Below are 24,879 nucleotides of genomic sequence, written 5' to 3' on the forward strand. Positions count from 1 at the left end.
AATTCCCCAAAATGCTAGTCCTGGGGGGTCCCGTTAGTAAAAAAATTTTACTGGCTCCCCTCCATAGTCTAGACCAGGGGTGTCAAACATGCAGCCTGGGGGCCAGATCAGGCCCCCGGAGGGCTTCTATCAGGCCCACAGTGGAACTGGCTGTCTTCCAGTTCTTCTGCTGCCGCGTCATCATAGGTTTGCAGCTTACAGATACACACCTGAACAGCATACTCAAGATTGCAACAGCACAGATATTTTGATGCAATAATTCAGAGCAAGAGGTGTCAGTTATCAGACACTGTTAAATAAACAAAATATTGCAAGACTGCTAATGTTTTAAGCATGTTTTTATTTTAATTTTAAAAAAACCCTTTGTATTTGTGTTCTTTATAAAGTTTATATCTCTGCTACCTGGCATTACATTTTATGACACACATGGCCCAGCCCAACAAGGTCTCATTTATGTCAGATCCAGCCCTCGTAACGAATGAGTTCGACACCCCTGGTCTAGACCATGACATAACTGCACAGTGCACCTGCTCTTTCCTACAGCACAGTCATTAAGTAGTCAGCAGTACTAATGAATACAAAGCCATCATGATAACTGAAAGACAGATGCTGGCGGTCTCTTAGCAGTGGACAAGGAGCCAGGAGCCATCCACGGAACCACGCGCTTCCATACACTCCACCTCTTGGAAGTGAATTTGGCTGTTCTGCCTTCACTACAGTTAAGAGATACATTGACACAGACCTTAGCCACGGTTCCTGTTTTAATCAGACTTGAAACTACAGTTTAATATTGTATTCATGAACTGGTTAAACAAGAACCTTGGTCAGTGTTAAGAGTGTCACAGATAAATATGTTTTATGGAAGGAGGACTGAGCACACGATCCTCTGGTCTACTCCTGATCTCTTAACTATAGCTAAGAGGTAGCCAGCAAAATGTACGTGCTATACTGTGATAGTATATTGTTTAATCCACAGCTATAGAAATTTACATGAGAACTCATACCAAGACTTCATAATAATTCTCTGGGCAAAAAAAGAAAGAAGTATTTGGTTAATGTTTCATTATATCTTAGATTTGGCACAAACAGCCAGTGCAAAGAGAAAGTGTTCATGAGCAAGCATATACAGTGCTGTAACTCCACTTTCCAGCAACAAGTAACACCACTGAGCCACATTTCAGAAATCAGGGTCAGGTTTTGGCAACAGGTTAACTGTTGTGGGGCCATCCAGATCAGCAGCCTTTCACTGCCAACTTCTTCGAAATTCTTAAAGTTTCCCTTTTGCTCCACAAATACTTGCCGAGTGTCACAGCAAGACAAGCCGCCTCTCGGTCCCCGGTTCTTACTTTGGTCCAGTGGTGGTGGACGTCCATCGTTCCCAGCATAACATGGCCTGTTGCACTCATGCCCGAACGGTCGGTGAATATCACCGTGCGTCCTGTTGGAAAGGGGATGGGGCATTTACTCACTATCCACAGCCATTTTATTTGTAATTCGACAACAATGCGAGTTAGCCTAGGGACTCCAAAACGTTTACAGAGCATCTCCTGCTGGAAGTTGAGCATGTCAGTGCTCCCCTCCTTCCTGTGACAACACGCAAGAAAATTAGCTAAAACCAAAATATTGTAAAGTAAGTGCTTGCAGTCATCCAAAAAGATCAAATTATTTTACCTTAAATGTTTATACCCCACTTTTCTCCCCAGTGGTGACCCAAAAAGGCCTCCAGCATCATTCGTCCCCCTCCATTTTATCCTCACAACCCAACTGAGACTGGCCAGGCTCAAGGTCACCCAGCAGACTTCCATGGTAGAGTGGGAATTTAAACCCAGGCCGCCCAGGTCCTAGTCTAACACACTTGAACGACTGCAGAGAAGGCAGCCTTGCAGGCATCGTGCTGGGCTTTTCCAGCATCCTGAGCTCTGCCCAGAAGGAAAGGGAAAAAGCTATGCCAGGTCTGGAGCAGTTTCAAGTTCTGAACTACTGTCTGATTACAACCTTCTTTATGAAGAGCAGAGGATGAATAAATTGAACAAAACGGCAGTAGGAAAAAATAGATACCTTTTGCATTCCTTAGCACTTCTGGGCTCTGCTGAGCCAGCCGACTTAGACTGTGCAGCTGGCTACACCGATGAGCAAGGCCCCAGCTCCTCTGCCATCTGAAACAAAACACAGGAGGACCTTTTTTTAACCTCTCTAAAAATTGCACATAGCATCTTTAGGCACACAAGACTAACACAGCAGGCTCGCCAAAGGCCGTTCAGAGATGCTGTTAACAGTCAAGCAGGGTGAAATTCTTGCCAGGTGTGATCTACGAGTACCTTATGGGGGGCCTACAGTTCAAATGGATCCCCCACCCCACAAATGTGTATGTGATATGTTGCACAGTGACATTGTGAAGGAGCAAGGAAGAAAAAAAATATCGACCCAAAAGGGAAAGGGTTGTGTATATGAGGCATTTCCCTATGTCTGACTGTGAAAAGCATTCTTGCCAGAAAGCAAGAATCCGGCAGCCATTCATTACATTTTCCTAGATAAATGCAAGCTAGGCAAGCTTAGAATTAACTGCCTAAATAGGCAGGGCCAGGAAAAGGATGAAGAGACCCAGGCCCTTCCCCAATCACCATCCGGCAGGAAGAGTCTTGTGTAAGCAAAAGGCACAGCCCAGCCTGTTTTTCAAAGCCTGCTCCCCCTAGGGTTGCCAACCCCCAGGTGGGGCCTGGAGATCTCCCGCTTTAACAACTGGTCTCCAGCTGACAGAGAACAGCTCCCCTGGAGAAAATGGCTGTTCTGAAGGGTGGACTCTATGGCCTTGTACCATACTGAGGCCCCTCCCCTCCCCAAACCCCACCCTCTCCTGGCTCCACCTCCAAAGTCTCCAGGTATTTTGCAACCCAGACCTGGCAACCCTACCCCACCCCCCAGCACCAAACTGAGAAGCTACTTTGGGGATAAAGGAAAGAAGCAATAACACACTGTTTTGCCTCCTCTTTCCCCGAAGCAAGCTCTCATTTCTGTGTGTGGGAAAGGGAGTGAAATATATGGTCTCTCCCCCACAATTCAGAGTGATCCACATGGGATTTCCCCCTCTTAACTTCACAATAGACACGTGTGGGCAGATTAAGTGGAAAGATACTGACTGGCCTGAGGTCGCCCCAGACAGCATCATTCCAGCCACCTTCCCAGTCCAGCACTCTGACTACAATCCCACAGTGGGTGCTATTTGAACTGAAATATGGGCTTTTATTTAAAGTTAAGGGTGGTTAAGATTTTAAAAAAGCAGCACTTAGTTTATAGTTGGGTCCTGGTTTCAGTATTTAGACCACTGTGACCTTTTACCAGCGTTGTGATCCTGCGACTATTTCCCTAATAAAATAACTGAGGGAGCACCTGACACACAGAACTCCCAATTTGTTGGCTAGTGCAGAGTTCCTTAAAGCACTTGTGCTATAAATACTGCATGCGCAGGACACATGCACAAAGCCACAGAGGAAACACCAAGTCAAGCAAGAAACCCTTTTGAATCAGAGGCTGCCACCAAATGTTACATATTTTTTAATACATGCGGTGGCCTCAAGAGAACACACGCTTTTAGGTCCATGTGAAATAAATCTGCCCATCTACTGCTTGACTGTACTGTTCTGCCCGCCATGTGTCCTACCCACACGTTTGCTTTTTCACTCAGTACTGTAAAGTTCATTTGTTACCTAATATCAAGGAGCTGCAGCTGTCGCAAAAGTTCACCTTTCAAGCGGTCCAATTCCTTCCGGAGCGGCAAGCTATTCTTCAGCTTCTTTACTGAACTCTCTTCATTATTATATAACCAGGAACTGGGGAAAAGATAAGATGGATCACCACTGCATTTTTAAAAGCCGCAACGCTGCATAATTAGGCAAGAAGATTAAGTTACTGCTTAAAAGCTTGTTACTGAAGTGCTCAAACATATTAAAAATGGCAAGAAAGGAGCGGAAAATTAGCTGCCCTTCTGGAGACAGGAAATAATATTTACACGGTATAGAAATGTGAAACGTTTCTGTAGTTTTTATTCCGATACTCAGCTATAGTTTTTGAGGTTTGTAGCATTTTGTTTTTCTGGTGATTTCTGTACTGCATAGTGTGGTCTTCCTCAAAGATGCTTGTATGAAAAGGGGAGGCACAAACACACTTGCTGCCTCTGCTCTTCTGCTTTTAATAGCAGCCCAACAGGCACAAATAAAGCAGGTGAATTCAGTTTTTCTGCTCGTTTCTGCTTCAGTTCCTGATGTTTAAGCTGCTGTTGGGAACACAGCTAACAGAAATAAGCAGCAACCCATACCATGTTTTTACACAGTTTAGAAGGTTAAATTACAATTTGCCATTACCTTTTAAATTGTACATGTGGCTATGCTAAGGAGAGGTGGGGGAGAAGCCATGTGTGCCTGCACCCCGAGCCCCAAATTCGTGGCTCGGAGTGCAGGCGTGCAGCCCCCCCCCTCCCCAGCAGTGTTTAAAGGAAGTCTCGGAGTGCAGCCACGTGGCCCCCGCCTCTCCCCAGCAGTGTCTAAAGACTTCCTTTAAACGCTGCTGGGGAGAGGTGGGGAGGAGGCCAGGTGGCTCTTGGGGGTGGGACTTCCCTCCGCCCGCCAGCTGGCTGGCAGGCAGGAAAGAGCCCCTCCAAATCAGGAAACCCCCACCAAACCTGGGCGCCTGGCAACCCTGTTCCTGCTCCATTTTGAATCAGAAGATACTCTATAGTGCAGCTGGAGGCCCTGTACAATAGACAACAAAAAAGCTGTGTGGTAGGACAATTGCACTTCTGCAATTGGGCACATGGAGTTCCAAGTAACAAAGTGGTTCCTTAAAAAAAAACAAGATGAGAAAAAACAAGATTAAAGAAAGGGTAGATGAATATCGCCTCTCCATGTAGGTCAATCTTCCTCCCTTCGGATTGGTGTACTTATACTCTACTTTTCTCATCAAATAAATCCTAACTTGAATGGTTTAAGAATTAATGGCAAATTAAAGGCTTTATTTTTCCATTTTTGACAATGGCAAGTCAAACACACAAAATACAAAACATTTGTTAAATAAAAACCAGATACCTCAGAGTAGTTTCCATCCTCTGAGCTTGTTCGAGTTCTTCCTCAGGATCCTTGAACCCAGTAAAAGAGTAATAAGTCTTGTCCCATCTGATAGGCCTTTGGAACGCTCTTTGTGCTCCCTGGTTAGACAGAGTCTCCACGTTGCTGTATAAGCTCTGCACATGCTCAGTAGATAAGCTACAGGAGTTCAGGACATCCAATACTGTGCTTAGCAGGTCCCTGGTTTGCAAAGTAAAACTGACGGCTCGAAATCCTGCAATGCACAATCCCAGAACAAGGCAATAGTTAACACAGCATAATGATATCGTTTTATGCCTGGTTAACAACCAGCACAAACCCAGCTACTGATTAATCTCCTGGTGAACTTCAGCCACTAAGTTCATGGACAGACTGGCCTCTTGACTTACCAGGAAAACTACTGGTGGGCTTCTGGGAGCCAGGAGCAAGCTAAACCAAGGGGTCCCAGTGGCACCGGCAGTGCTGCAGGGGCTCAGCTCAGCAACAAGAGCAATGGGTGAAGGCTCAGCCGTCTGAGCCAGCATTGCAGGGGGCCCCTGGGCTGTTTCAGAGAACAGATAAGAACAAGCTGGGGACCCAGAAGGACTTGTATATCGTTCTCCTCTTCTCCATTTTATCCTCACAACAAACCTGTGAGGGACGTTTAGGCTGAGAGTGTGTTACGGGGCCCAAATCATCCGGTGAGCTTCCATAGCAGAGTGGGAATCTGAACCTGGGTCTCCCAAATCCTAGTCTGAAACGCTAACCTCTATACCACACTGGCTATTGTGGGGTAGCTGCTGTTGATCAGTAGTGAGAAGCTGGATGAGTTATGGGACTCATGTGGTATCAAGTCACCTGGTGGTTGCTGCTAGCCCTGGCGAGTCTCCCTCAAAGGCTGAAACAGCTCTGGAAAGGGCTCTTCCCCTTTCCCCTGTCTTTTATTGAAAGAAACTAAGGCTTCAACTAGTAATACTGTGGTGGTTGCCTAGCCACTGAGTTTCATGACAATCTAAAAAATCTCCATTCCACGTCCACTATTTCTGGTACTAACCCAGTTGATATCCAAAGCATATCTATTCGAGACCATGAGTTATGTCTCGCAGAGTAGAAAGTATAGTCTCTTTTTTCTATGTTTCTTACCCTCCATGCATCTACTAAACTATATTCCTCGGCTATTTCTAGGAATTCGTTTGGTAGATTTGAACACCTTTGCTGATCATAGTCCTCTACTATTAATGTTAAAAGAGAGACGACGGAAAATAAGATGGAGATTGAACAAAAACCTGATAAAGGATAAAGAATTTGATAAGAAAATGAAAGATGAAATCACAATTTTTTTTATACAAAATATCCAACCAGAAACACCTATAAAAATTGTATGGGACACCTTTAAGGCATATCTGAGAGGCTGTTTTATTAACCAAGATGCCTGGAAAAAGAAGCAAAGGAGGAAAGAATATGAACAATTGATAACACAAATCAAAAAGGAGGAAGATACTTTAAAGAGGTCAGGCACAGGATTAAGAAAAGCAGAAACAAATCTCAGAGTACTACACCATAAGATGAATTTAATACTGTCCCAGGAAATTGCAAAAAATTTAGAATTTGTTAAACAACACTTTTTTGAGAACGCCAATAAACCAAACAGATGGTTGGCATACAGGCTAAAGAAACAGGAAGAAAAGAAGATCATAAAAACTCTTAGAGACAGAGAAGGAGTGGAAAAACATAAAATTGAAGAATTAAAAAACATAACAGAAGACTTTTATGCAAAACTATACAGACAAGATATACAAGAAACGGACTTGATAAAGAGATACCTTGACATTACAAATAAGAAAGCATTTAATGATGAACAAATAAGAATATTAAACGAGCCCATAACAGAGGAGGACATCACAGAGGCAATAAGGAAAATGAAAAAGAACAAATCTCCAGGACCAGACGGAATACCCATAGAGATTTACCAAAAATATGAGGAACAGATCAAACCAATATTAAAAGACCTATTACAAAGTATAGCCATTATAGGCGAAACTCCTGAATCATGGAATCAAGCTATTATATCCCTCATACACAAACCGAATTCAGATAACAGAGAGATTAAAAATTATAGGCCAATTTCCCTGTTAAACTCAGATTATAAAATCTTTGCTTCAATATTGGCAACGAGAATGAAGAAGATATTAAATCAAATAATACATCAAGATCAAGCAGGTTTTCTGCCAAGGAGATATCTTAAGAATAATATCAGAATGATCTTAAATATATTAGAGTATTATGAAGAACATCCTGATAGGGAATTGGCTTTAATATTTTTAGACGCTGAAAAAGCGTTTGACAATGTGAATTGGGAATTTATGCTTCAAAAATTAGAACAATGGAACTGTGGTAAGAACTTCTTAACGATGATTAGAGCAATCTATAATAAACAAGTAGCGAAGGTACAAATCAACAACGACATAACACAAGATATAGAAATTCAAAAAGGCACCAGACAGGGCTGCCCTCTATCTCCTTTGCTATTTATCTTTACTTTAGAATCATTAACAGAACAGGTGAGAGAAAATGCGGCAATAAAAGGATTGCGAATAAAAGGCGAAGAATATAAACTACAAGCATACGCCGATGATTTGGTCTTTATACTGGATAATCCAATAGAATCAATTACCACTCTAATGCAGGTGATAGAAGAATATGGTCGAGTAGCTGGGTTGAGAATCAACCTTAATAAAACTAAGGTACTGACAAAGAACTGTACAAATTTAAGAAAACTGAAGATTCAGGAACTATCTAAAATGGAAATAGTTAAAAAGGTCAAATATCTGGGCATAACGATATCAAGCCGAAATATTACGCTAGTGAAAGATAATTACAACAAGCTACTTGAAGAAACTAAGATAGAACTAGAAAGGTGGAAAGATCTAAAAATCTCCATGATGGGCAGAATTGCAGCCGTGAAAATGAACATTCTACCTAGATTTATATTTCTAGCACAAAACTTACCTGTTCTAAGAAAGACATCATACTTTAAAGATCTGGAAAAAATATGTAATAAATTTATATGGAATAACAAAAAATCAAGAATAAATAGCAAATATATGCAGGATAAAAAAGAGCGGGGTGGTTTTGGAGTGCCAAATTGGAATTTGTACTATAAAGCGGCAGCACTTGTATGGGTTAAAGATTGGATAACATTGGAAAATGCTAGACTGCTTAAACTTGAAGGACATAACTTAGTATATGGATGGCATAAATATATATGGTACGAAGAAGGAAGAATACCAAAAACCTTCACAAATCACACGATACGGGGAGCTTTAATAGGAATTTGGAAAGAAATTAAAGCAAAATACTATTTAAAAACTCCTAAATGGGTGGCGCCAATGGAAGCGATAACAATGATGACGTTCCAGGATGAAAGTAGGATTGTTACTTACGAAGATTTATTAGATAACACCGACAATTTAAAAACTGTCGATCAATTAGATAAGCAAAAGATGAAACTCACCTGGTGGGATACTATGCAATTAAACTCACGATATAATTCAGACAAAAAAAGGGGTTTCTATAATGAGAAAAATGATCTGGATAGAATATGGCTTTCCTCAAGCGATAAGCTAGTCCAAAAAATGTATAAACTGCTATTGTCTGACTACTTGGAAGGTGAGGAAATAAAGAGAACAATGCTTGCATGGTCAAAGGATATGCAATGTACATTAGAGATAGAACAATGGGTAAAAACATGGAACTCAATAAAGTTTATGCGAGCTATTTCATATAAAGAGAACATTTACAAAATGTTTTATAGATGGCACTATACGCCCGAAAAAATCTCAAAATGTTATAACATTACCAATAAGACCTGTTGGAAATGTAAACAGAATGTCGGAACTTACATACATATGTGGTGGAGATGTAAGAAAGTACAATGGTATTGGAAAAAGATATTTAGAATCTTAAATGATATAATAGGTGAGCCCGTACCTTTTACACCTGAAATAGCGTTACTAAACATGCTTCCAGATACATATGCCAGAACAAATAAATATGTAATTGTATATTTGCTTACAACAGCCAGACTATTATTAGCCAGTAAATGGAAACAAGAAGATTTACCCTCTAAGAAAGAAGTGGTTGATAAATTTTTATCAGTAGTAGAAATGGATAAATTAAGTGTGCTACTGAAAGGTAATAGTAAGGAGATCTTTGAGAAGAGATGGAAAAAATTTTATGTTTGGTTGGACAAGGAGAATGTAAATGACTCACAAGAATGTTAAATGTAACTCGACAAGATAATGTATACTGGAAAACTATAAATAAATCTTTGAAAAAAAAATAAAAAATCTCCATTAAGTGTCTAAAGAGGTCCAGGGCTCGAAAGTTATTAAAGGGTCATGTACAGTTTAAATTCACAAGAGGGGAAAGAAATCAAAGGTAACAAAAATACCTGAAGTCCCGAATGATTCTTGGACATTGGAAGGGTTTTGCTCTCTCTCTCGTACGTAAAAAGTGAGTTGGGTTGGTTTAAAAGAACTGAAGCCTGGTTTCTGGAGATTCTCCAAATACCCATTTAACCTTTTCAAAGAATTTTCATTGACTTCCTGAAAATAAACCACCAAAAAGAAAATACTTAGACGTGAACACCCAAGTATGTTAAAGCAAGTAACAGTGCTTGTTCACAAGTTTGCATCGTAATATGTTAACTTGTAAACAAGTACTCTGTTTAACAAGATTTTCTTCAGTTGCATCTTGTCATTTTGTATGGTCCATGCTGAATATCCTACAGTACAAGACAGGGACTCAAAGCAATGAAGACAGCATTTAAATTATTTATTATTTATTTAATTAGGCTTCTATATCGCCCTCCCCTTTATCTGTGTGACAACTATACCTTTATCTGTGTGACAACTATGGAAGTATTACCTTCCATACTAATTTCTTTGCCACAGAAACCCAGCATGTTATCAAGAATTCTGGTGGATGTCTGAAACACACACAATTCATTGCAAGACACTGGCCGGGCCTGCTGGACCACACTATGATGACCCTACATGATTACATAATACATCAGAAAACCTACAGAACACACCCCTCTAAGCTTCATGTTGCAGGATAAGATTTGTAAATGAGCTCCCTTTCAGGGAACCTTGCCTGCCTATGTTCATTTTTTCACTAAGAAGCCTCTCATAAGTTTCCAAGGGACGCAAAATGTAGCAGTTTGAAAACCACCATGGTAACAGAAAACATATTCATGTTTGCTCATTTTTAGAGTACCACACAAAAAACCAAAGACCTACCTATAATTTCAGGAAGGAAGGCATAGCATATAACAATGGCCCCTTCCATTAATATTTGGCAACAGATGGAAATATGTGATTTTAATCATATCTGTACATATCTTATTAGGACATTTCTCCTCACTGACTCTTTACAATAGCGTTTCTACCAAAACTCTCAAATTCACCACAAGAATAAGAAGACCCCTAAATGATAAATCAGATTATATGGTATCAAAAACTGTCCAACCATAAAGAAAAAGTCTTTTTACCCTCTCTCTTGGATGCTGGCCAAAGAAGTCTGGATGCACAGCGAAATAGAAAGGCCGCAGAGCATTGACAGCATCAGCTCCTGATAAAGCTCTCAGCTGGATAAAAGCCCGGAAAGGTACCTTCTCGAGAGACAACCTAAGAAAACAAGAGCATTGTTAAGCAACTTAGCCACTTCAATAAACAACAAATTCTGGCCATAGTCAGGGGTTAGGATTGTACAGTGATAGTCATTCAGCAGCTCAGGGGTAGGGTTGCCAGGTCCCCTAACCATCACGGCAGGGGGATTTGGGGGGCGTTCCAGGGGGTGGGTGGGATATCGTCAGCCAATGTCCCGGACACAGTGATGTCACCCGGATGTGATATCATTGCATCGGCAACGTTAACACTGTGTATGATGCTCTGGGTTTTGGACAAAAACTCTATTGTTTTTTGCTTCAAAACCATAGAGTCTGCTCAAAAACCAGTGTGCTGCACGTGATGTCGCTGATGCGATGACGTTTCCAGGTGACATCATCACATCAGGGATGTTGCCCAATGACGTCCCTATTTGGGGGTGGGTTTTGCAGCCCCCCAAAACAGGGAAACCCTTGCTGGGACCTGGCAACCCTACATGGGAGACATATGTGGCTCTCCATTAAGCTACCTGTGGCTCTCCTGAGCACTGTTTCCCAAATTCCCTTTTTCTATTTCTTTGGCTAGGCAGTCTCTTTTTCTTGTTCTTTGTTTTGCTGTTTGTCCCATCCAGTTTTTAAAATGTATATAGATAAAAGCTGACTCAGCCTAGGGAACTGAGGGACTGACTAAAATCCTTCTTTTGTCTTGGTCTGATAATGGCACACAAGAGGCTGATAGTAATTCAAAACTAACAAACTGCTTTATTTATTATTTATTTATTTGGTGGGAAATGGTCATGTAGGTATCAGGTTTAGGACTTAGAAGGTGAACAGGCAACAGGAATGAGGTAACTTTGTATAAATATACAGGGTAGATAGTTTGCCACAATCAACTAGCTGTTTTGTTATAAAGACACATCTTTGAAACTGTGGAGAGAGTTCAGATATCTGAAGAAGTGAGCAGCGACTCACAAAAGCTCACACCCTTTCACAAATTCTGTTAGTCTTTAAGGTTCTGCTGGACTCTTGCTCTTTTCTACTGCTACAGACAAACACAGATACCCATCTTGATCTACTGCTTAAATAAACAAGCATAAACCTCTTTGCCTCAAAAACTCTTAAGTTTGTGAAGGCAGAAACATTCACACATGTTCCAATTTCCCTTCTTAACCACTTAATAGGTATCACCCTCCTTTACTATGAGCTATTTTCCTCAGGGAAGGGCTACTTATCCCACTTCCCCAATTCAGGATCCTCCTTGATCCTCTTACTCTGCTTAATTCTCCTTCACTCCACTCTCCACCATCACTCTCAACTGTTACTCTCAACTGCAGAATTTCATTTGAATCCCCTGTCACTCAAGGTTCTCAGACCTGGTTAAAGCATTACAGTGGCATCCGCCCTATGTTTCAGGAAAGTGGACAAGGCCCTTCCCCAGTGGGGCTATTGCCTGGCAGGCAGTTTCCACCCTGAAAAGGCTGCTGCCAGAGGAATGAGTGAGCTGTGAGCCTCCCAGAGTTGCAGGCCTCTTGCCAGGGACAGAAGTAAATGTGGCTCTTTGGATTGATGGTAATTGGAAATGTGGCTCTCTATGAGGATCACTGGGCTAGTGGATGCACTAACCCACCTGCAGAACTAGTTTGTTCCACCTAACATCATTAGAGTCTTCTATAGGACAACAAGTTTTAATCCAATATGCATGTTTTTGATGCTAATTCACAAATCATTAAAAACACAGACCTGAAACAGGGCAACAGAGGTTTCCATTTATTTATTTACCCATTTCTCGCCAATGGGCTTACATAATTCTCCTCTGCTCTATTTTATTCTCTACTGCAAAGTAGGTTAGGCTGAGAGTGTGTGATTGACCCAAGTTCACCCAGTGGGCTTCCATGGTTGACTGGGTGTCACATGATCCTAGTCCAACACTCTAACCACTGCACCAAACTGGCTCACATCATTGCTTATTATTTCTCTGAAGCCCCACCTAGCAAGGAATGCTGTTTATGATACCTAACAAGGAATACGGCTCATGATACATTAGAGTAAAAATCTGATCATTTTGTAAAGGCTGTTAAGATTCATACCACGAGCCAACAGGCAGCTAAAAGGAAGTTCACAGAATCCTATATATATTATTCTCGTACATATTGGCCTTTTCCAGCTCTCCCATTGGCTGTGCAGTTTGCTCCATCAGCTATTGACCCATCAACTGCCACTCAAGAGTACTTGTGTGCCATTGGCTGAGTGCTGGGTCCGTTCCTCTCCCTCTCCCCTGGCCACTGCCACAGAATAAACTGCCAAAACGGCTCTCTCTCCTGATGAAGACACTTCTCCTGCTTGGCTCCTGTGGGACTAACTTTTCCCTCAGTGGCTGTTGCTAGGCGACCAAGCTTGGTTCTGTCAGTAAAAAGGCAAAGGCAGGAGTCTATTTTGTGGTGGAGTCTACAAAAGCCAGACTTGGGGGGGGGCAGGAGGACTCAGCTGAATAGAATGCCATAGAGCCCACCCTACAAAGTAGTTATTTTCTCCAGGGGGAGAGAGATCTGTTGTCTGGAGTTCAGTTGTGATACCCAGTGATCTTCAGGCTCCACCTGGAGGTTGGCTACCCTACCCGTAGCAGTTACCACTTCAGACCAGGGTCTGCCAGACCCAGGTTCTTGCTGTGGAAGTTGAGTGGATGATTTCGGACCAGTCACAAACTTTCAGCCTAACCGCCCTCACAAGGTGGTTGTGCAGATCAAAAGGAGGAGAGGAGAATGATGTAAGCTGCTTTGGTCTCCACTGCGGAGAAAGACTGTACTTTTCCTCCTGGGGAACCATTGCTGCTAATCTCCAGGTGAAGGCTGGAGGTCAGCTCCCCTGGCAAAAACGGCTGCTTTGCAGGGTGGACTCTATGTTATTATACCCTGCTGAGGTCACTTCCCTCCTGCTTAGGTCCCCACTGCGGAGAAAGACTGTAGTTTTCCTAGGTAAAGACTACAGGGAGGGGGGGAGAGATAGAAACTTGAAGTCAGAGGGGCAGATAATGGTATGTTGAGGGTTGGCTGGGAAGGAAATAGGGTTGCCACCTCCGGGTAGGGAAATTCCTGGAGATTTGAGGGGTGGAGCCTGGACAGAGTGGGGTTTGAGAAGGGGTGGGACCTCAGACAGGTACTCCACCCTCCAAACCAGCAATTTCCTCCTGGGGAACCAGGGGAGGGCTGGAGATCACTCAGAATTACAACTGCTCTTCAGATGGCAGAGATCAGTTCCCCTGGAGAAAATGGTAAGCTCTGTGTCATTATACCCTGCTGAGGTCACCACAGCAAATTGATGCTGAATGTCCAAGGGCAGGGCGCCCACCGAGAGCCTCTTTCTAGAGCTTGTATTTATTTCCACAACAGGCCTTATTCCTAGTAACTTATAATACTAGTAAATTTAGAACAAAAAGCATGAATTTCTGGTTGCTGTTGGAAATCTTTGTTCTTTTGATCACAAAGTGGTTCAAAGCATGGATGAGAGGAAACCACCTCCCTATATGTACACACAGCAAGCTTGTCGCAATTACAGATACATGCCAAGCTGCCAGAGGTCCCATGCCATTTCTAAGAGGCGCTCCTGTACATGGCATGGCCACTCGACTGTTATACTGGCTGCTATTATGAGGAACATTTCACATCCAGAACACTGCCCATTTTCAGACTTACGTGAAGGACTACCAAATTATGACTTTTGTGTAAGAATACCATAGCAACTTTTGATATCCCTGTGAGTCAGTCACAGTGAAGCCCATTTAGGAGCACCAAAGAACAGAAAATCACAGATATATTATCCAAAATCTAGTACACCTGCCAAACTTTTATTATCCAAAATCTAGTACAATCTAGTACACTTGCCAAACTTTTTTCATGCACACTCCACTGCAAAGGCATATAAAACCATCTTTCCCCAGTTAGGAATATAATTATAACCCACTTTCCCAGCATATGTTCACAGTGCCACATGACTAGGGTGGGATGTAGGGAGCTACAACTAAATAAAAAACCCCAGAATAAATATGGAGATAATGTTTCAGCCAGTCAGTAAAGTTACTTCCATGGCAGTGTGGGAATTCAAACCTGGGTCACCCAGATTCTAGACCAACACACTAATCACTACCCCAGACAGTTTTACAGCACACCTGGAATGAAAGAGAGGAGGAAAGATCCCTCTGTTACAGAAGAGTATCTCTTCCATTGGCTCAGGACCTCTGCTGTAAAGACCTTGATTCTTGAGGCAGGTAATCATATGACAGTAGTAGATTTTCATTCCTGACTTGATATACAAAGCAGGCCTGATTTAATACACAAATACAGCAGAAGACCGTATTTATGCTAATATGCAGGTTCCTGGTTGTGTAGAACTTCATAGGTTAAAAGTGGGCCCAGAAGCATTCTACGAGCCAGTACAGTTGAAAAAACAAAGGCTGCACATGCTCACGTCTTCTGGTATTTAACAAGAGGCTGGCTATGGTGTTATGTGGCAGCTGAACTTTCCAATTTATGTTACAGATCCTAGTTTTTGCTGATGTTGCAGTTCTCCGAAGAAGAAGAAGAGGAAGAAGAGGAAGAAGAGGAAGAAGAAGAAGAGGAAGAGGAGGAGGAGGAGATTGGATTTATACCCCACCCTTCACTACCAAAAGGTGTCTCAGAGCGGCTTATAAACTCCTTTCCCTTCCCCTCCCCACAACAGACACCCTGTGAGGTAGGTGGGGCTGAGAGAGCTCTTGACAGAAACTGCTCTTTTTTCAAGAACAGCTCTTACCAGAGCTATGGCTTGCCCAAGGTCATCCAGCCAGGTGCAAGTGGAGGAGTGGGGAATCAAACCCAGTTCTCCCAGATTAGAGTCCGCGCACTTAACCACTACACCAAACTGTCTTCACTGATAGAGACTTTTGTCTCTTACTGCCTGGAAGAATGTCTGGTAGTTAGCTATAGGTGTACCTCTGGTACACCTATGATACTTTATTTTCTATCGCAATTAGCCTCTATAGTTGAATCTGTTTTCCAGGAGGCTTCAGGACTCTGCTAAGTGCTGTGACCTTTGGGTACAGATAACTCTGTACATGATAGCTTTCAAGATGGTGACCGGGAGTGACCTCAGGTGCTCGAGCTCCTCCGTTATAAGCAATTTAATTTAATCTAATACGTCCTATTTAGCAAGGAATACCAGGAGCGGTAATCCTGCATTTTTAAGTATGTTGGTGGGGATGCCAGATTACAAGCTCTGCAGTGCCCGAAGACTCTGGCGTGACAAAATTTATCGCCCCCTTCCTCCCTGGTGCGGCCTACATCCAGCGACGCTGTCTGTGGGAGCCGCGGTACAGCATAAGGGCCTCTCGGGACATCTATCGCCGTGCTCCCGGTGCAGTGCGAGCCTGACCGCGGGGCTGGGAGGAGTCGGTGCTCAGCGCGGAGGCCCTCTTGTACGCCTGCTTCTCCACTCTCGGGGTGGGGCGAAAACATGGGCATGACTGGGAGGTCCTGCGGGGCAGTGCGGTGCTCTCCTGGATGACGATCAAGAGGTATATTTAGCCTCTCTGGGACCCAACGATTTCTCACTAGCCATTTCAGATAAAGGATGCTGTACTTCTTTCTCTGTCCCAAGTCGGAATGAAAAGGCTGTTGGGTTCGTTTCCTTGACTATTGTGAACTAAACAAACTAACTCTAAACTTCGAGAAATCTAAAATCATTAGTTTTGGGAAAGCATGGAAGCCATATAAATGGAATGTAAGAGGTAACTGGATTGAGCAGGTGTCAAGTTTTAAATATCTGGGGATATATTTCCATCATAGCTCTAGATGGGTTGCCCATAAAAAGGAAATGACCAAATCTGTCAATAGTAGCACACTTGCAATTACCCTCTTTCACTACACCAAGGGTAATCAATTTGTTCCTGTGGCCCTTAGGGTCTTTAACCATAAGACAACTGCCAAACTGTTGTATGGGGTCCCAATATGGATTGGCCATTAACAAGGATATAGAAAAAGTTCAATCTAAATTATTGTGGAAAATATTAGGTCTCCCCACATGTGTGTCTTATTGCAGCCATCTGTCTGGAGACTAATCAAAGACTCCTAGAAATGGAAGGTGTGGCTTCATTTGGAATACTGTGTACAGTTCTGGTGACTGTATCTCAAAAAAGACATCGCAGAACTGGAAAAAGTGCAGAGGAAGGTTACCAAGATGATTAGGGGGTGCAGCACCTTCCCTGTGAAGAAAGGCTGAAGAGTCTGGGAATTTTCAGTTTAGAGAAGAGACTAAAGGGAAGCATGACAGAGGTTCATAAAACTATGCATGGGGTAGAGAGAATTGACAAAGAATTTTTTTCTCCCTCTCCCAGAAGACTAAGAACTCAAGGATATCAAATGAAGCTGATGGGAAATAGATTCAGGACAGACAAAGGAAATACTTCTTTACACAGAGAGTGATTACAATATGGAATTCGCTGCCAGAGGATTCAATGATTGCCACAGGAATAAACAGCTTTAAAAGAGGATTAGATAGATTCTCAGATGATAGGTCTATCATCTGAGAGAGCCAGTTTGGTGTAGTGGTTAAGTGTGCGGACTCTAATCTGGGAGAACCGGGTTTGATTCCCCACTCCTCCACTTGCACCTGCTGATGTGACTTTGGGTCAGTCACAAGCTCTGGCACAGCTGGCCTTGAAAAAGAGCAGTTTGTGTCAGAGTTCTCTCAGCCCCACCCACCTCACAGGGTGTCTGTTGTGGGGAGGGGAAGGGAAAGATGTTTGTAAGCCACTCTGAGACTCCAAGTGAAGGGCGGGGTATAAATCCAATCTCCTCTTCTTCTTCTATGGTGACTGAGGGGAACCTCCAGAATCCCAGAGCCAGGAGGCAACATCAGGGGAAGGCCTCGGTCTCTCTGCCCTGTTGTTGATCCTCCAGAGGAACTGGTTGGCCACTCTGTGAGACAGGATGCTGGACTAGATGGACTATTGGTCTGATCCAGCAGGGCTCTTCTTATGTTCTTAACAGATACAAAGGTAGGTATATCATGATGCATTATATGCATAGTTTTAAAAAAATTACAGATTAATATAAATAATTAGGTGGCAGCAGTCTCCCCCACCCCAAAATAGAACAATATAGTTAATATGGTTCTCTCTCCCATGAGAAACATAATTAGTACAGAAACACCATAAATTATCTGTCAAGATACTATAAGAAAACAGATTCAGTGTTCTCACTGAAGACCTATTTAAACTCACACAGTAAAGAAAGAGGAGCAAAACATGAACTGTGAAAAAACATTTCCATCTGACCCTCAAACAGTATTTCTAATTTACAAAATTGATTAACTAAATCAAAAGAACAAAGTTTAGACTTTCCCAGAACTGAAGTCACCTTTATACAAATAAATATTCAGATTTTTTTTAAATGGAGGAATACTTGCATCTTACCTCCTCACCATCCCCCAATGGTAAAACATCTCAGTGTTTAATCCTGCTTCCAAACTGCCACTAAATTTCTATAAGAAAAAAGATGCACTATTAATATATTTCATGTTATTCTTTTTTTAAAAATAATGTTTATGCTTACAGCCAGGGCTTTTTTTGTAGAAAAAGCCCAGCAGGAACTCATTAGCATAATAGGCCACACCCAACAGTAGAAACTCATTAGCATATTAAGACACACACAGAGACATTATTTTATTTTATTTATTTAAACATTTTTACCCCGCCCTCCCCGCAAGCAGGCTCAGGGCGGCTTCCAGAGGGCTACAGCCCATACATAAAATCCATAAAACAATAAAAACATAGCATCAATTAAATATGACAATAAATAAATAGTGTTTCTTAGCATCTCATTAGCATAATAGGCCACACCCCATGCCTTCCTTTGGCTTGCCCAGGTGCCCCGTAGCTGTGAGGGGAGGGGAGGCAGTTTAAACTCCCTTCCCTTGGCTTGGGTGTAGTGGGTGTGGCCAACTCTGAAGCCAGCCGGAACTCCGTTCCTGTGCGTTCCTGCCCAAAAATAGCCCTGCTTACAGCACCAAAGTGCTGTTCCCTACAATTAGAATGTGAATCTGACAAGACCAGAAGGAAAGCACTTTCCAGTCTAGTCAGTTTCACTATGGGTAACCATACTCACCTTGATGGCCCAGGCTAGTCCAGTCTCGTCAGATCTTGAAAGTGAAGCAGGGTTGGCCTGGTTAGTACTTGGTATGGGAGACCACCAAGGAAGTCCAGGGTTGCTATGCTAAAGCAGGCAATGGCAAACCACCTCTGTTCATCTCTCACCTTGGAAACCCTACAGCTCTGCTTTTATTCATAAAGGACTGATTATGCTGATATGTGGATAACCATTTGTGCTTTTAGTTCCAAGGGTGGTGAAGGAAGGACCACTACTTATCAAGGGCACTATACAATAGGTACTTGTGAAAGTTTTAACAATTTCTATCTTGCTCTTTCCCGAGCCACCCAAGGCAGTTTGCAATTAAACACTATACAAACGAACAACATAATACAACTTATTTAAAAAAATAATAGAAAGCTCTGGTGAACAAGTATGTCTTCAGCTGGTGCCACAAACTTAGCATACTTGCCACCAGATAGTGGAGGGGGTTCTATAGTTGAGGCACTACCACAGAAAGAACCCTTTCTCAGCTGGCCACACACCTTATATCTAATAATGGTAGCACAGGGATATCAGCAGGATATCAGAGGATCAGTAATTGGCAGGTTCATATTGGAGTAGGTGATCCTTCCCATTCCACGCAACTACTTTCAACTGAGCCTGGAAGTAAATTGGAATGGAAATAGCTGCTCTATCATTTATAGCAATCTTTTGCTGCATTTTGAACTTGCTGAAGCTTCCAAACTGTCCTCAAAATGTATTCCATGTAGAGCAGTGCAGTAGTCTTGTCTTGGTTGGGATCTGAGAATGAGTCACTGTGACTATGTAAATCACCACTCTCAAGGAAGTGTTGCAGCTGTTAAACCAAATGAATCTGAGCAAAGGTGGGATGCGCCACAGAAGAGATCTGAGCTTTCCAGTTGTAAACACTGATTTAATATCATCCCCCAGAACTGTCAACCAGTAATTTCATATAGAGTGCAATGCTATCCAGCAGAAACTGACTTCGCCATCCCTGATTTGATATAAAACTAACCTCCATCTTAACTGAACTGGGCTTCAGTTCACTTCATTGGCTGTCATCCAACCATGACCACCCACCCCCAGGTACCTGTTTAGATCATCTACCACTTCAACAGTTTCGAACTACTACTACTACTACTTCATCTGATGATGCTGAAAATCTCCAGATATCTATCACAGCAGAACTAACTGGGTTTCTGGAAGGCAATTTTAAGGTTTTCGAGGGTAAAGCTTGATGTACTAAAAAATCAGTTTGAGCAGTGAACATTGAAGGGCAGAAAAAAATGACCAGAGGACAATGATAGCTCTACTCTTGAACTGCTACTATCTTTACACAGTCACCCTCACACAGGGAGTGCCACTGCTCAGCAGAGCACTTTCCACTGCTGGCATCTTCAGTTAAAGGCTCTCACAACACGTGTGAGAAAGACCCTTCTCTGTCTGAGACCCTGGAGAGCTCTTGCCAGTGGAACAGGTACTACTGAACTTGTATATATCAAACAGTAAGAGTTACAAACAAATATCTGAAAAACATTCAGACTCTAACGCAAGTTGGAACTCTGCATTAATCAGAAAAGTATTATATTCTCCTGTGAGACTATCCTTCAAATGAAGACAGTGTTATTTCTTAACGTGCCATAATTTTGATGGGGGGAAAACCACACAAATTCTTCATTTCTCTGTAGTGGGAGGACTTAAAGAGGCTTGCATAATTCTCTTCTCCCCCATTTGACCCTCACAACAACCCTGTGAGGTACGTTAGGCTGAGAGTGTGACTGGCCCAAGGTCACCCAACAATCTTCCAGGGCAGAGTGGGGATTCAAAACTACGCCCCCCAGATGCTAGCCTGACATGCTAACTGCTACAGTTATGTTTCAAATTTAATATTGAAAGATTTTTAATGAGAGAAAAAAAATCTTCTGCAAAGTCAAATCTAAAAAGGAAAGAAAATTCTCATGCACAGATACCCAGAGGCTTAGGTAACATTTTAAAAATCAGCTTTACACCCTGGTTTTACATCTTAAAGGTGAACTCTTGTTAGCATTAGCCATTCCCAACACTGCCCCCCCCCCCCAGTGTAACCTTTCTGGACAGCAGAACAAAACTGTTGAACAGAGAAGAGAACAGAGAGGGAATGCAACTCTGAATCTGACCCCTTAAAATGGAAGGCGCCGTATTCTATATCCTCAGAACATGTGATGTACAACAGAGCATCTTCCAATAGCCACAAGAGAACATTTTTATCCTTATTTACCAAAGCTACTCATAGTACCAAAGCTACCATAGCTATCTAGAGTTATCCTGCATGAGATTGCACTGGCAGTGAAGACCTAGCTGACACAGATCTCCCAAGCCTGATGCTTCTGACCACAACTCCTAGAATATGAAAATACCATTTTAGAGTCTTAACAAGTTCCATTTTAACCAGTGTAAACAAATTATGAAAAGTATTCACAGATAGATTTCTTTACAGCTTGCTAAGGACAAGATTTTAAACGTCTTACAACTGCATTCCATAAATTTACCCAAATCCTTTTTGCTTACTTTAGTTTCCCCATTATGCAATAACCATCTCACTGACCAACACGTGGCAAAACTACTCTCAAATGCTCAGTGAACAGACCAAGCAACTTCACTTAAACTTGGGTGCTTGAGAGAGAGAGAGACAAAGAGAAACCTTGACCTTTAAACAATCAAGAACACCAACGTTTTACTGACTACCATACAAACCCAACCTCCATAAACATAAATAAATTTGCTATGGCTCAAAACAGAAGGGTGGGGGAAGCAAGAGGCCAGAATCTGACCGTGTCTGAAAACTGAAAAGTTTAAAATGCTCCCTTTATGCAATCAGATCACACTGTAAACAAGTGACACTCTGCCTTCTAGAGACTGTACTGGGCATGACAGACAGATGGTCAAGCAAATGCAGGCCCAGAACAAAGCCAAGCAGTCCCTTCTGGGACCTTAAGGGAACCTGACTTGGCAAGGCACAGGAGCACATACTGATTTGCTGGGCAAAAGTTACATTTTAACAGAGCAGCAGCAGTTTATAACAGCACAAGACCATACCACTGAACGGCTAGGCTGGTGCCTATGCATTTAGGCCTTTTATATGCCACTCATCATTTTATACAAGTATTTCCAAAAGAGTAATAATATGCTGCCTGTTCCCAAGTATCAGGCAATGTTTTCACAGGGAATGAACCCCCCAAAATCTGCAGACAACAGAAAAGTGTGCACGTGGGGAAGGTGTTACAAAGAAAGACCTGTTTAAAACAATATCCTGTGTCTGGTTTAATATGGGGTGAGCCACGATAGGCAGATTAAGTTAGACAAGTATAGAAACAAAGCAGAAATAATAAATCAGGACAACTTGTTTTTCCACTTACCGACGAAAACGGCTGCTGCTCATCCAAACCCCAATCCTTACTTTTAGCTACAGTCTCTCTCTCTCTCTCTCTCTCCTTTTGCTTTATGAAATGTCTTTCAAAACCCTCCACTGCTGCCTCTGAGAAGTGCCTGTAGCCCCCACTAGTGATGTAAGAGATTTTGGTTTTGGGAAGGCCTAGGTTATAAAAACACACACTAGTTGCGTTACACTCTCGGTAGAGCAAGCCCCTACAGAAGCGCTGGAGGCATTCCTAGTATTTTCCCCAGGTTGACTTCGGGGAAGCCTTCAAATCAAAACACCAGACGCCTCTCTCACTCTCCCCCCCCCCCCCCCCCCACCCCCCCCCCCCCCCCCGCAAGGCAGTTGGAATGTCAGTTGCATATGGAACCTGCTGTATTCTGGTGGTGTGCAGGTCCCCCCGAGAGCAAGCCTACCTCCGCCGCCGACCGGCTGCCGCTGCCTGAGGGGACTCGCCCCCCATCGCCTCACACGGAAAAGGCAGCGGGGGCGGGCGGGGGAGCTCCGGCTCTGTCACCACTCGGGTGACCTCCTCCCGGGCCCACCGAAGCACCTGAGCCGCGGGAGGCTCGCAGCGGGTGGAGTCGATGTCGTCATGGCTCCACCTACCTCGACGTCACCGTCGGTGGCTTGTGCAGAGGGGGGGAGAGGCGAAGGTCGCGCGCCCGGCTCAATGCGCTCCCCGAGAAACAGGCGCCGGCGGCGCTAGGCAAGATCTGCAAGGCGAGGCGCGGGAGCGGCTGCTTTTCTTGCGCTCTGCACGGGCGGCGGGGAAGGGGCTCCCTTGCCCGTCGGCGTTCTTGACGTATAGCAGCCCAAGCAAAGCGCCTACCGGCTGCTTGGTCGCTGGGGTGGGGGTGTGTGGGGAGTTTGGCAGCTGCTTCGCACTGGTGGCTTCGACCACGCTGCAGGGTAGTACAGGTGGTGAGCCTCTAGTCCTCTATCTACTTAAGTCGTAGGGGAACCGTGCCTCTAAATCGGAACCATGTCGCTTTTCCTCTCCATGTATTGCTAGTGATTAACGTAGGACATCACACGCGAGAGGTGGAATCTGCCCCTAGGAATCCAAGGCCGCCACCCCGGGGCTCAGGGATGCCGGGAAACGTTTCGCCCCGTCCCCCACGGCCATTGCAGCTGTCGCGGAAAAACAGCGGAGGCGGCCATAACTTTTTAAAGAGCCCCTCCCAAGAGCTGGGGGGGGGGCAGAATGACCTCTCTCATGTGGCTCGGACATCACACGCCGAGGTGGAATTTGCCCCTAGGAATCCAAGGCCACCACCCCGGGGCTCAGGGATGCCAGTGCCATTGCAGCTGCCCAAAAACTGCAGCGGCAATAACTTTTTAAGGAGCCTCTTCCGAGAGCTGGGGGAGCCAGAATGACCTCTAGTGTGTGATGTCCGAGCAGCAGCTCCGACATCACACGGGAGAGGTGGAATTTGCCCCTAGGAATCCAAGGCCGCCACCCTGGGCCTCAGGGATGCTGGGAAACGTTTCGCCCGCCCCCCCACGGCCATTGCAGCTGCCGCCAACAGCAGCTGCCGCGGCAGCCATAACTTTTTAAAGAGCCCCTCCCGAGAGCTGGGGGAGCCAGAATGACCTCTCAGGTGTGATATCCAAGCGGCAATGTTGCTTGGACATCACACACAAGAGGTGAAATTTGCCCCTAGGAATCCAAGGCCGCCACCCCGGGGCTCAGGGATGCCGGGAAACGTTTTGCCCCGCCCCACCCCCCCGCAGCCATTGCAGCTGCCGCCAACAGCAGTGGCCGCGGGGGCCATAACTTTAGAAAGAGCTCCCCCTGAGAGCTGGGAGAGACAGAATGACCTCACACGCGAGAGGTGGAATTTGCCCCTAGGAATCCAAGGCCGCCACCCCGGGTTTCAGGGTTGCCGGGAAACATTTCGCCCCGCCCCCCGCGGCCATTGCATCCGAGAGATGGAATTTGCCCCTAGGAATCCAAGGCCGCCACCCTGGGGCTCAGGGATGCCGGGAAACATTTCACCCCGCCCCCCGCAGCCATTGTAGCCGCCGCCGCAAAACGGCAGGGGCCATAACTTTTTAAAGAGCCCCTCCCGAGAGCTGGGGGAGCCAGAATGACCTCTCGCGCGTGATGGAATTTGTCCCTAGGTGGAATTTGCCCCTAGGAATCAAAGGCCGCCATCCCAGGGCTCAGGGATGCTGGGAAACGTTTCGCCGCACCCCACCCCCCGCGGCCATTGCAGCTGCTGCTGACAGCAGCTGCGGCGGCAGCGGCCATAACTTTTTAAAGAGCCCCTCCCGAGAGCTGGGGGAGCCAGAATGACCTCTCAGGTGTGATATCCAAGCGGCAATGTTGCTTGGACATCACACACAAGAGGTGAAATTTGCCCCTAGGAATCCAAGGCCGCCACCCCGGGGCTCAGGGATGCCGGGAAACGTTTTGCCCCGCCCCACCCCCCCGCAGCCATTGCAGCTGCCGCCAACAGCAGTGGCCGCGGGGGCCATAACTTTAGAAAGAGCTCCCCCTGAGAGCTGGGAGAGACAGAATGACCTCACACGCGAGAGGTGGAATTTGCCCCTAGGAATCCAAGGCCGCCACCC

At 44.3% G+C, this 24,879-nt stretch overlaps 1 protein-coding gene across 2 annotated transcripts in view; it reads right to left on the reverse strand.

The window, feature by feature from the left end:
• TCAIM (T-cell activation inhibitor, mitochondrial) overlaps positions 1–22,883 on the reverse strand; it is a 28,129-nt gene extending 5,246 nt beyond the window's left edge. Inside the window, exons 1-8 of one of the 2 annotated variants that reach the window (XM_015418402.1) lie at positions 22,716–22,883; positions 18,188–18,255; positions 10,630–10,765; positions 9,529–9,682; positions 5,079–5,331; positions 3,705–3,827; positions 2,059–2,156; positions 1,347–1,438 (exon numbers count right to left, since the gene is read on the reverse strand). In XM_015418402.1, coding sequence (XP_015273888.1) covers positions 1,347–1,438; positions 2,059–2,156; positions 3,705–3,827; positions 5,079–5,331; positions 9,529–9,682; positions 10,630–10,765; positions 18,188–18,216 — 885 coding nt within the window. In that variant the 5' untranslated portion in view covers positions 18,217–18,255; positions 22,716–22,883. Of the gene's footprint in view, positions 1–1,346; positions 1,439–2,058; positions 2,157–3,704; positions 3,828–5,078; positions 5,332–9,528; positions 9,683–10,629; positions 10,766–18,187; positions 18,256–22,279; positions 22,337–22,715 lie in introns of those variants that run through there. The other variant, XM_015418403.1, reaches the window with a different exon arrangement.
• Between the last annotated feature and the right edge of the window lie 1,996 nt (positions 22,884–24,879).

This window comes from Gekko japonicus, unplaced genomic scaffold (assembly GCF_001447785.1).
Source record: "Gekko japonicus isolate JY-2015 unplaced genomic scaffold, Gekko_japonicus_V1.1 scaffold106, whole genome shotgun sequence".
In the NCBI taxonomy this organism is placed as follows: Eukaryota; Metazoa; Chordata; class Lepidosauria; order Squamata; family Gekkonidae; genus Gekko; species Gekko japonicus.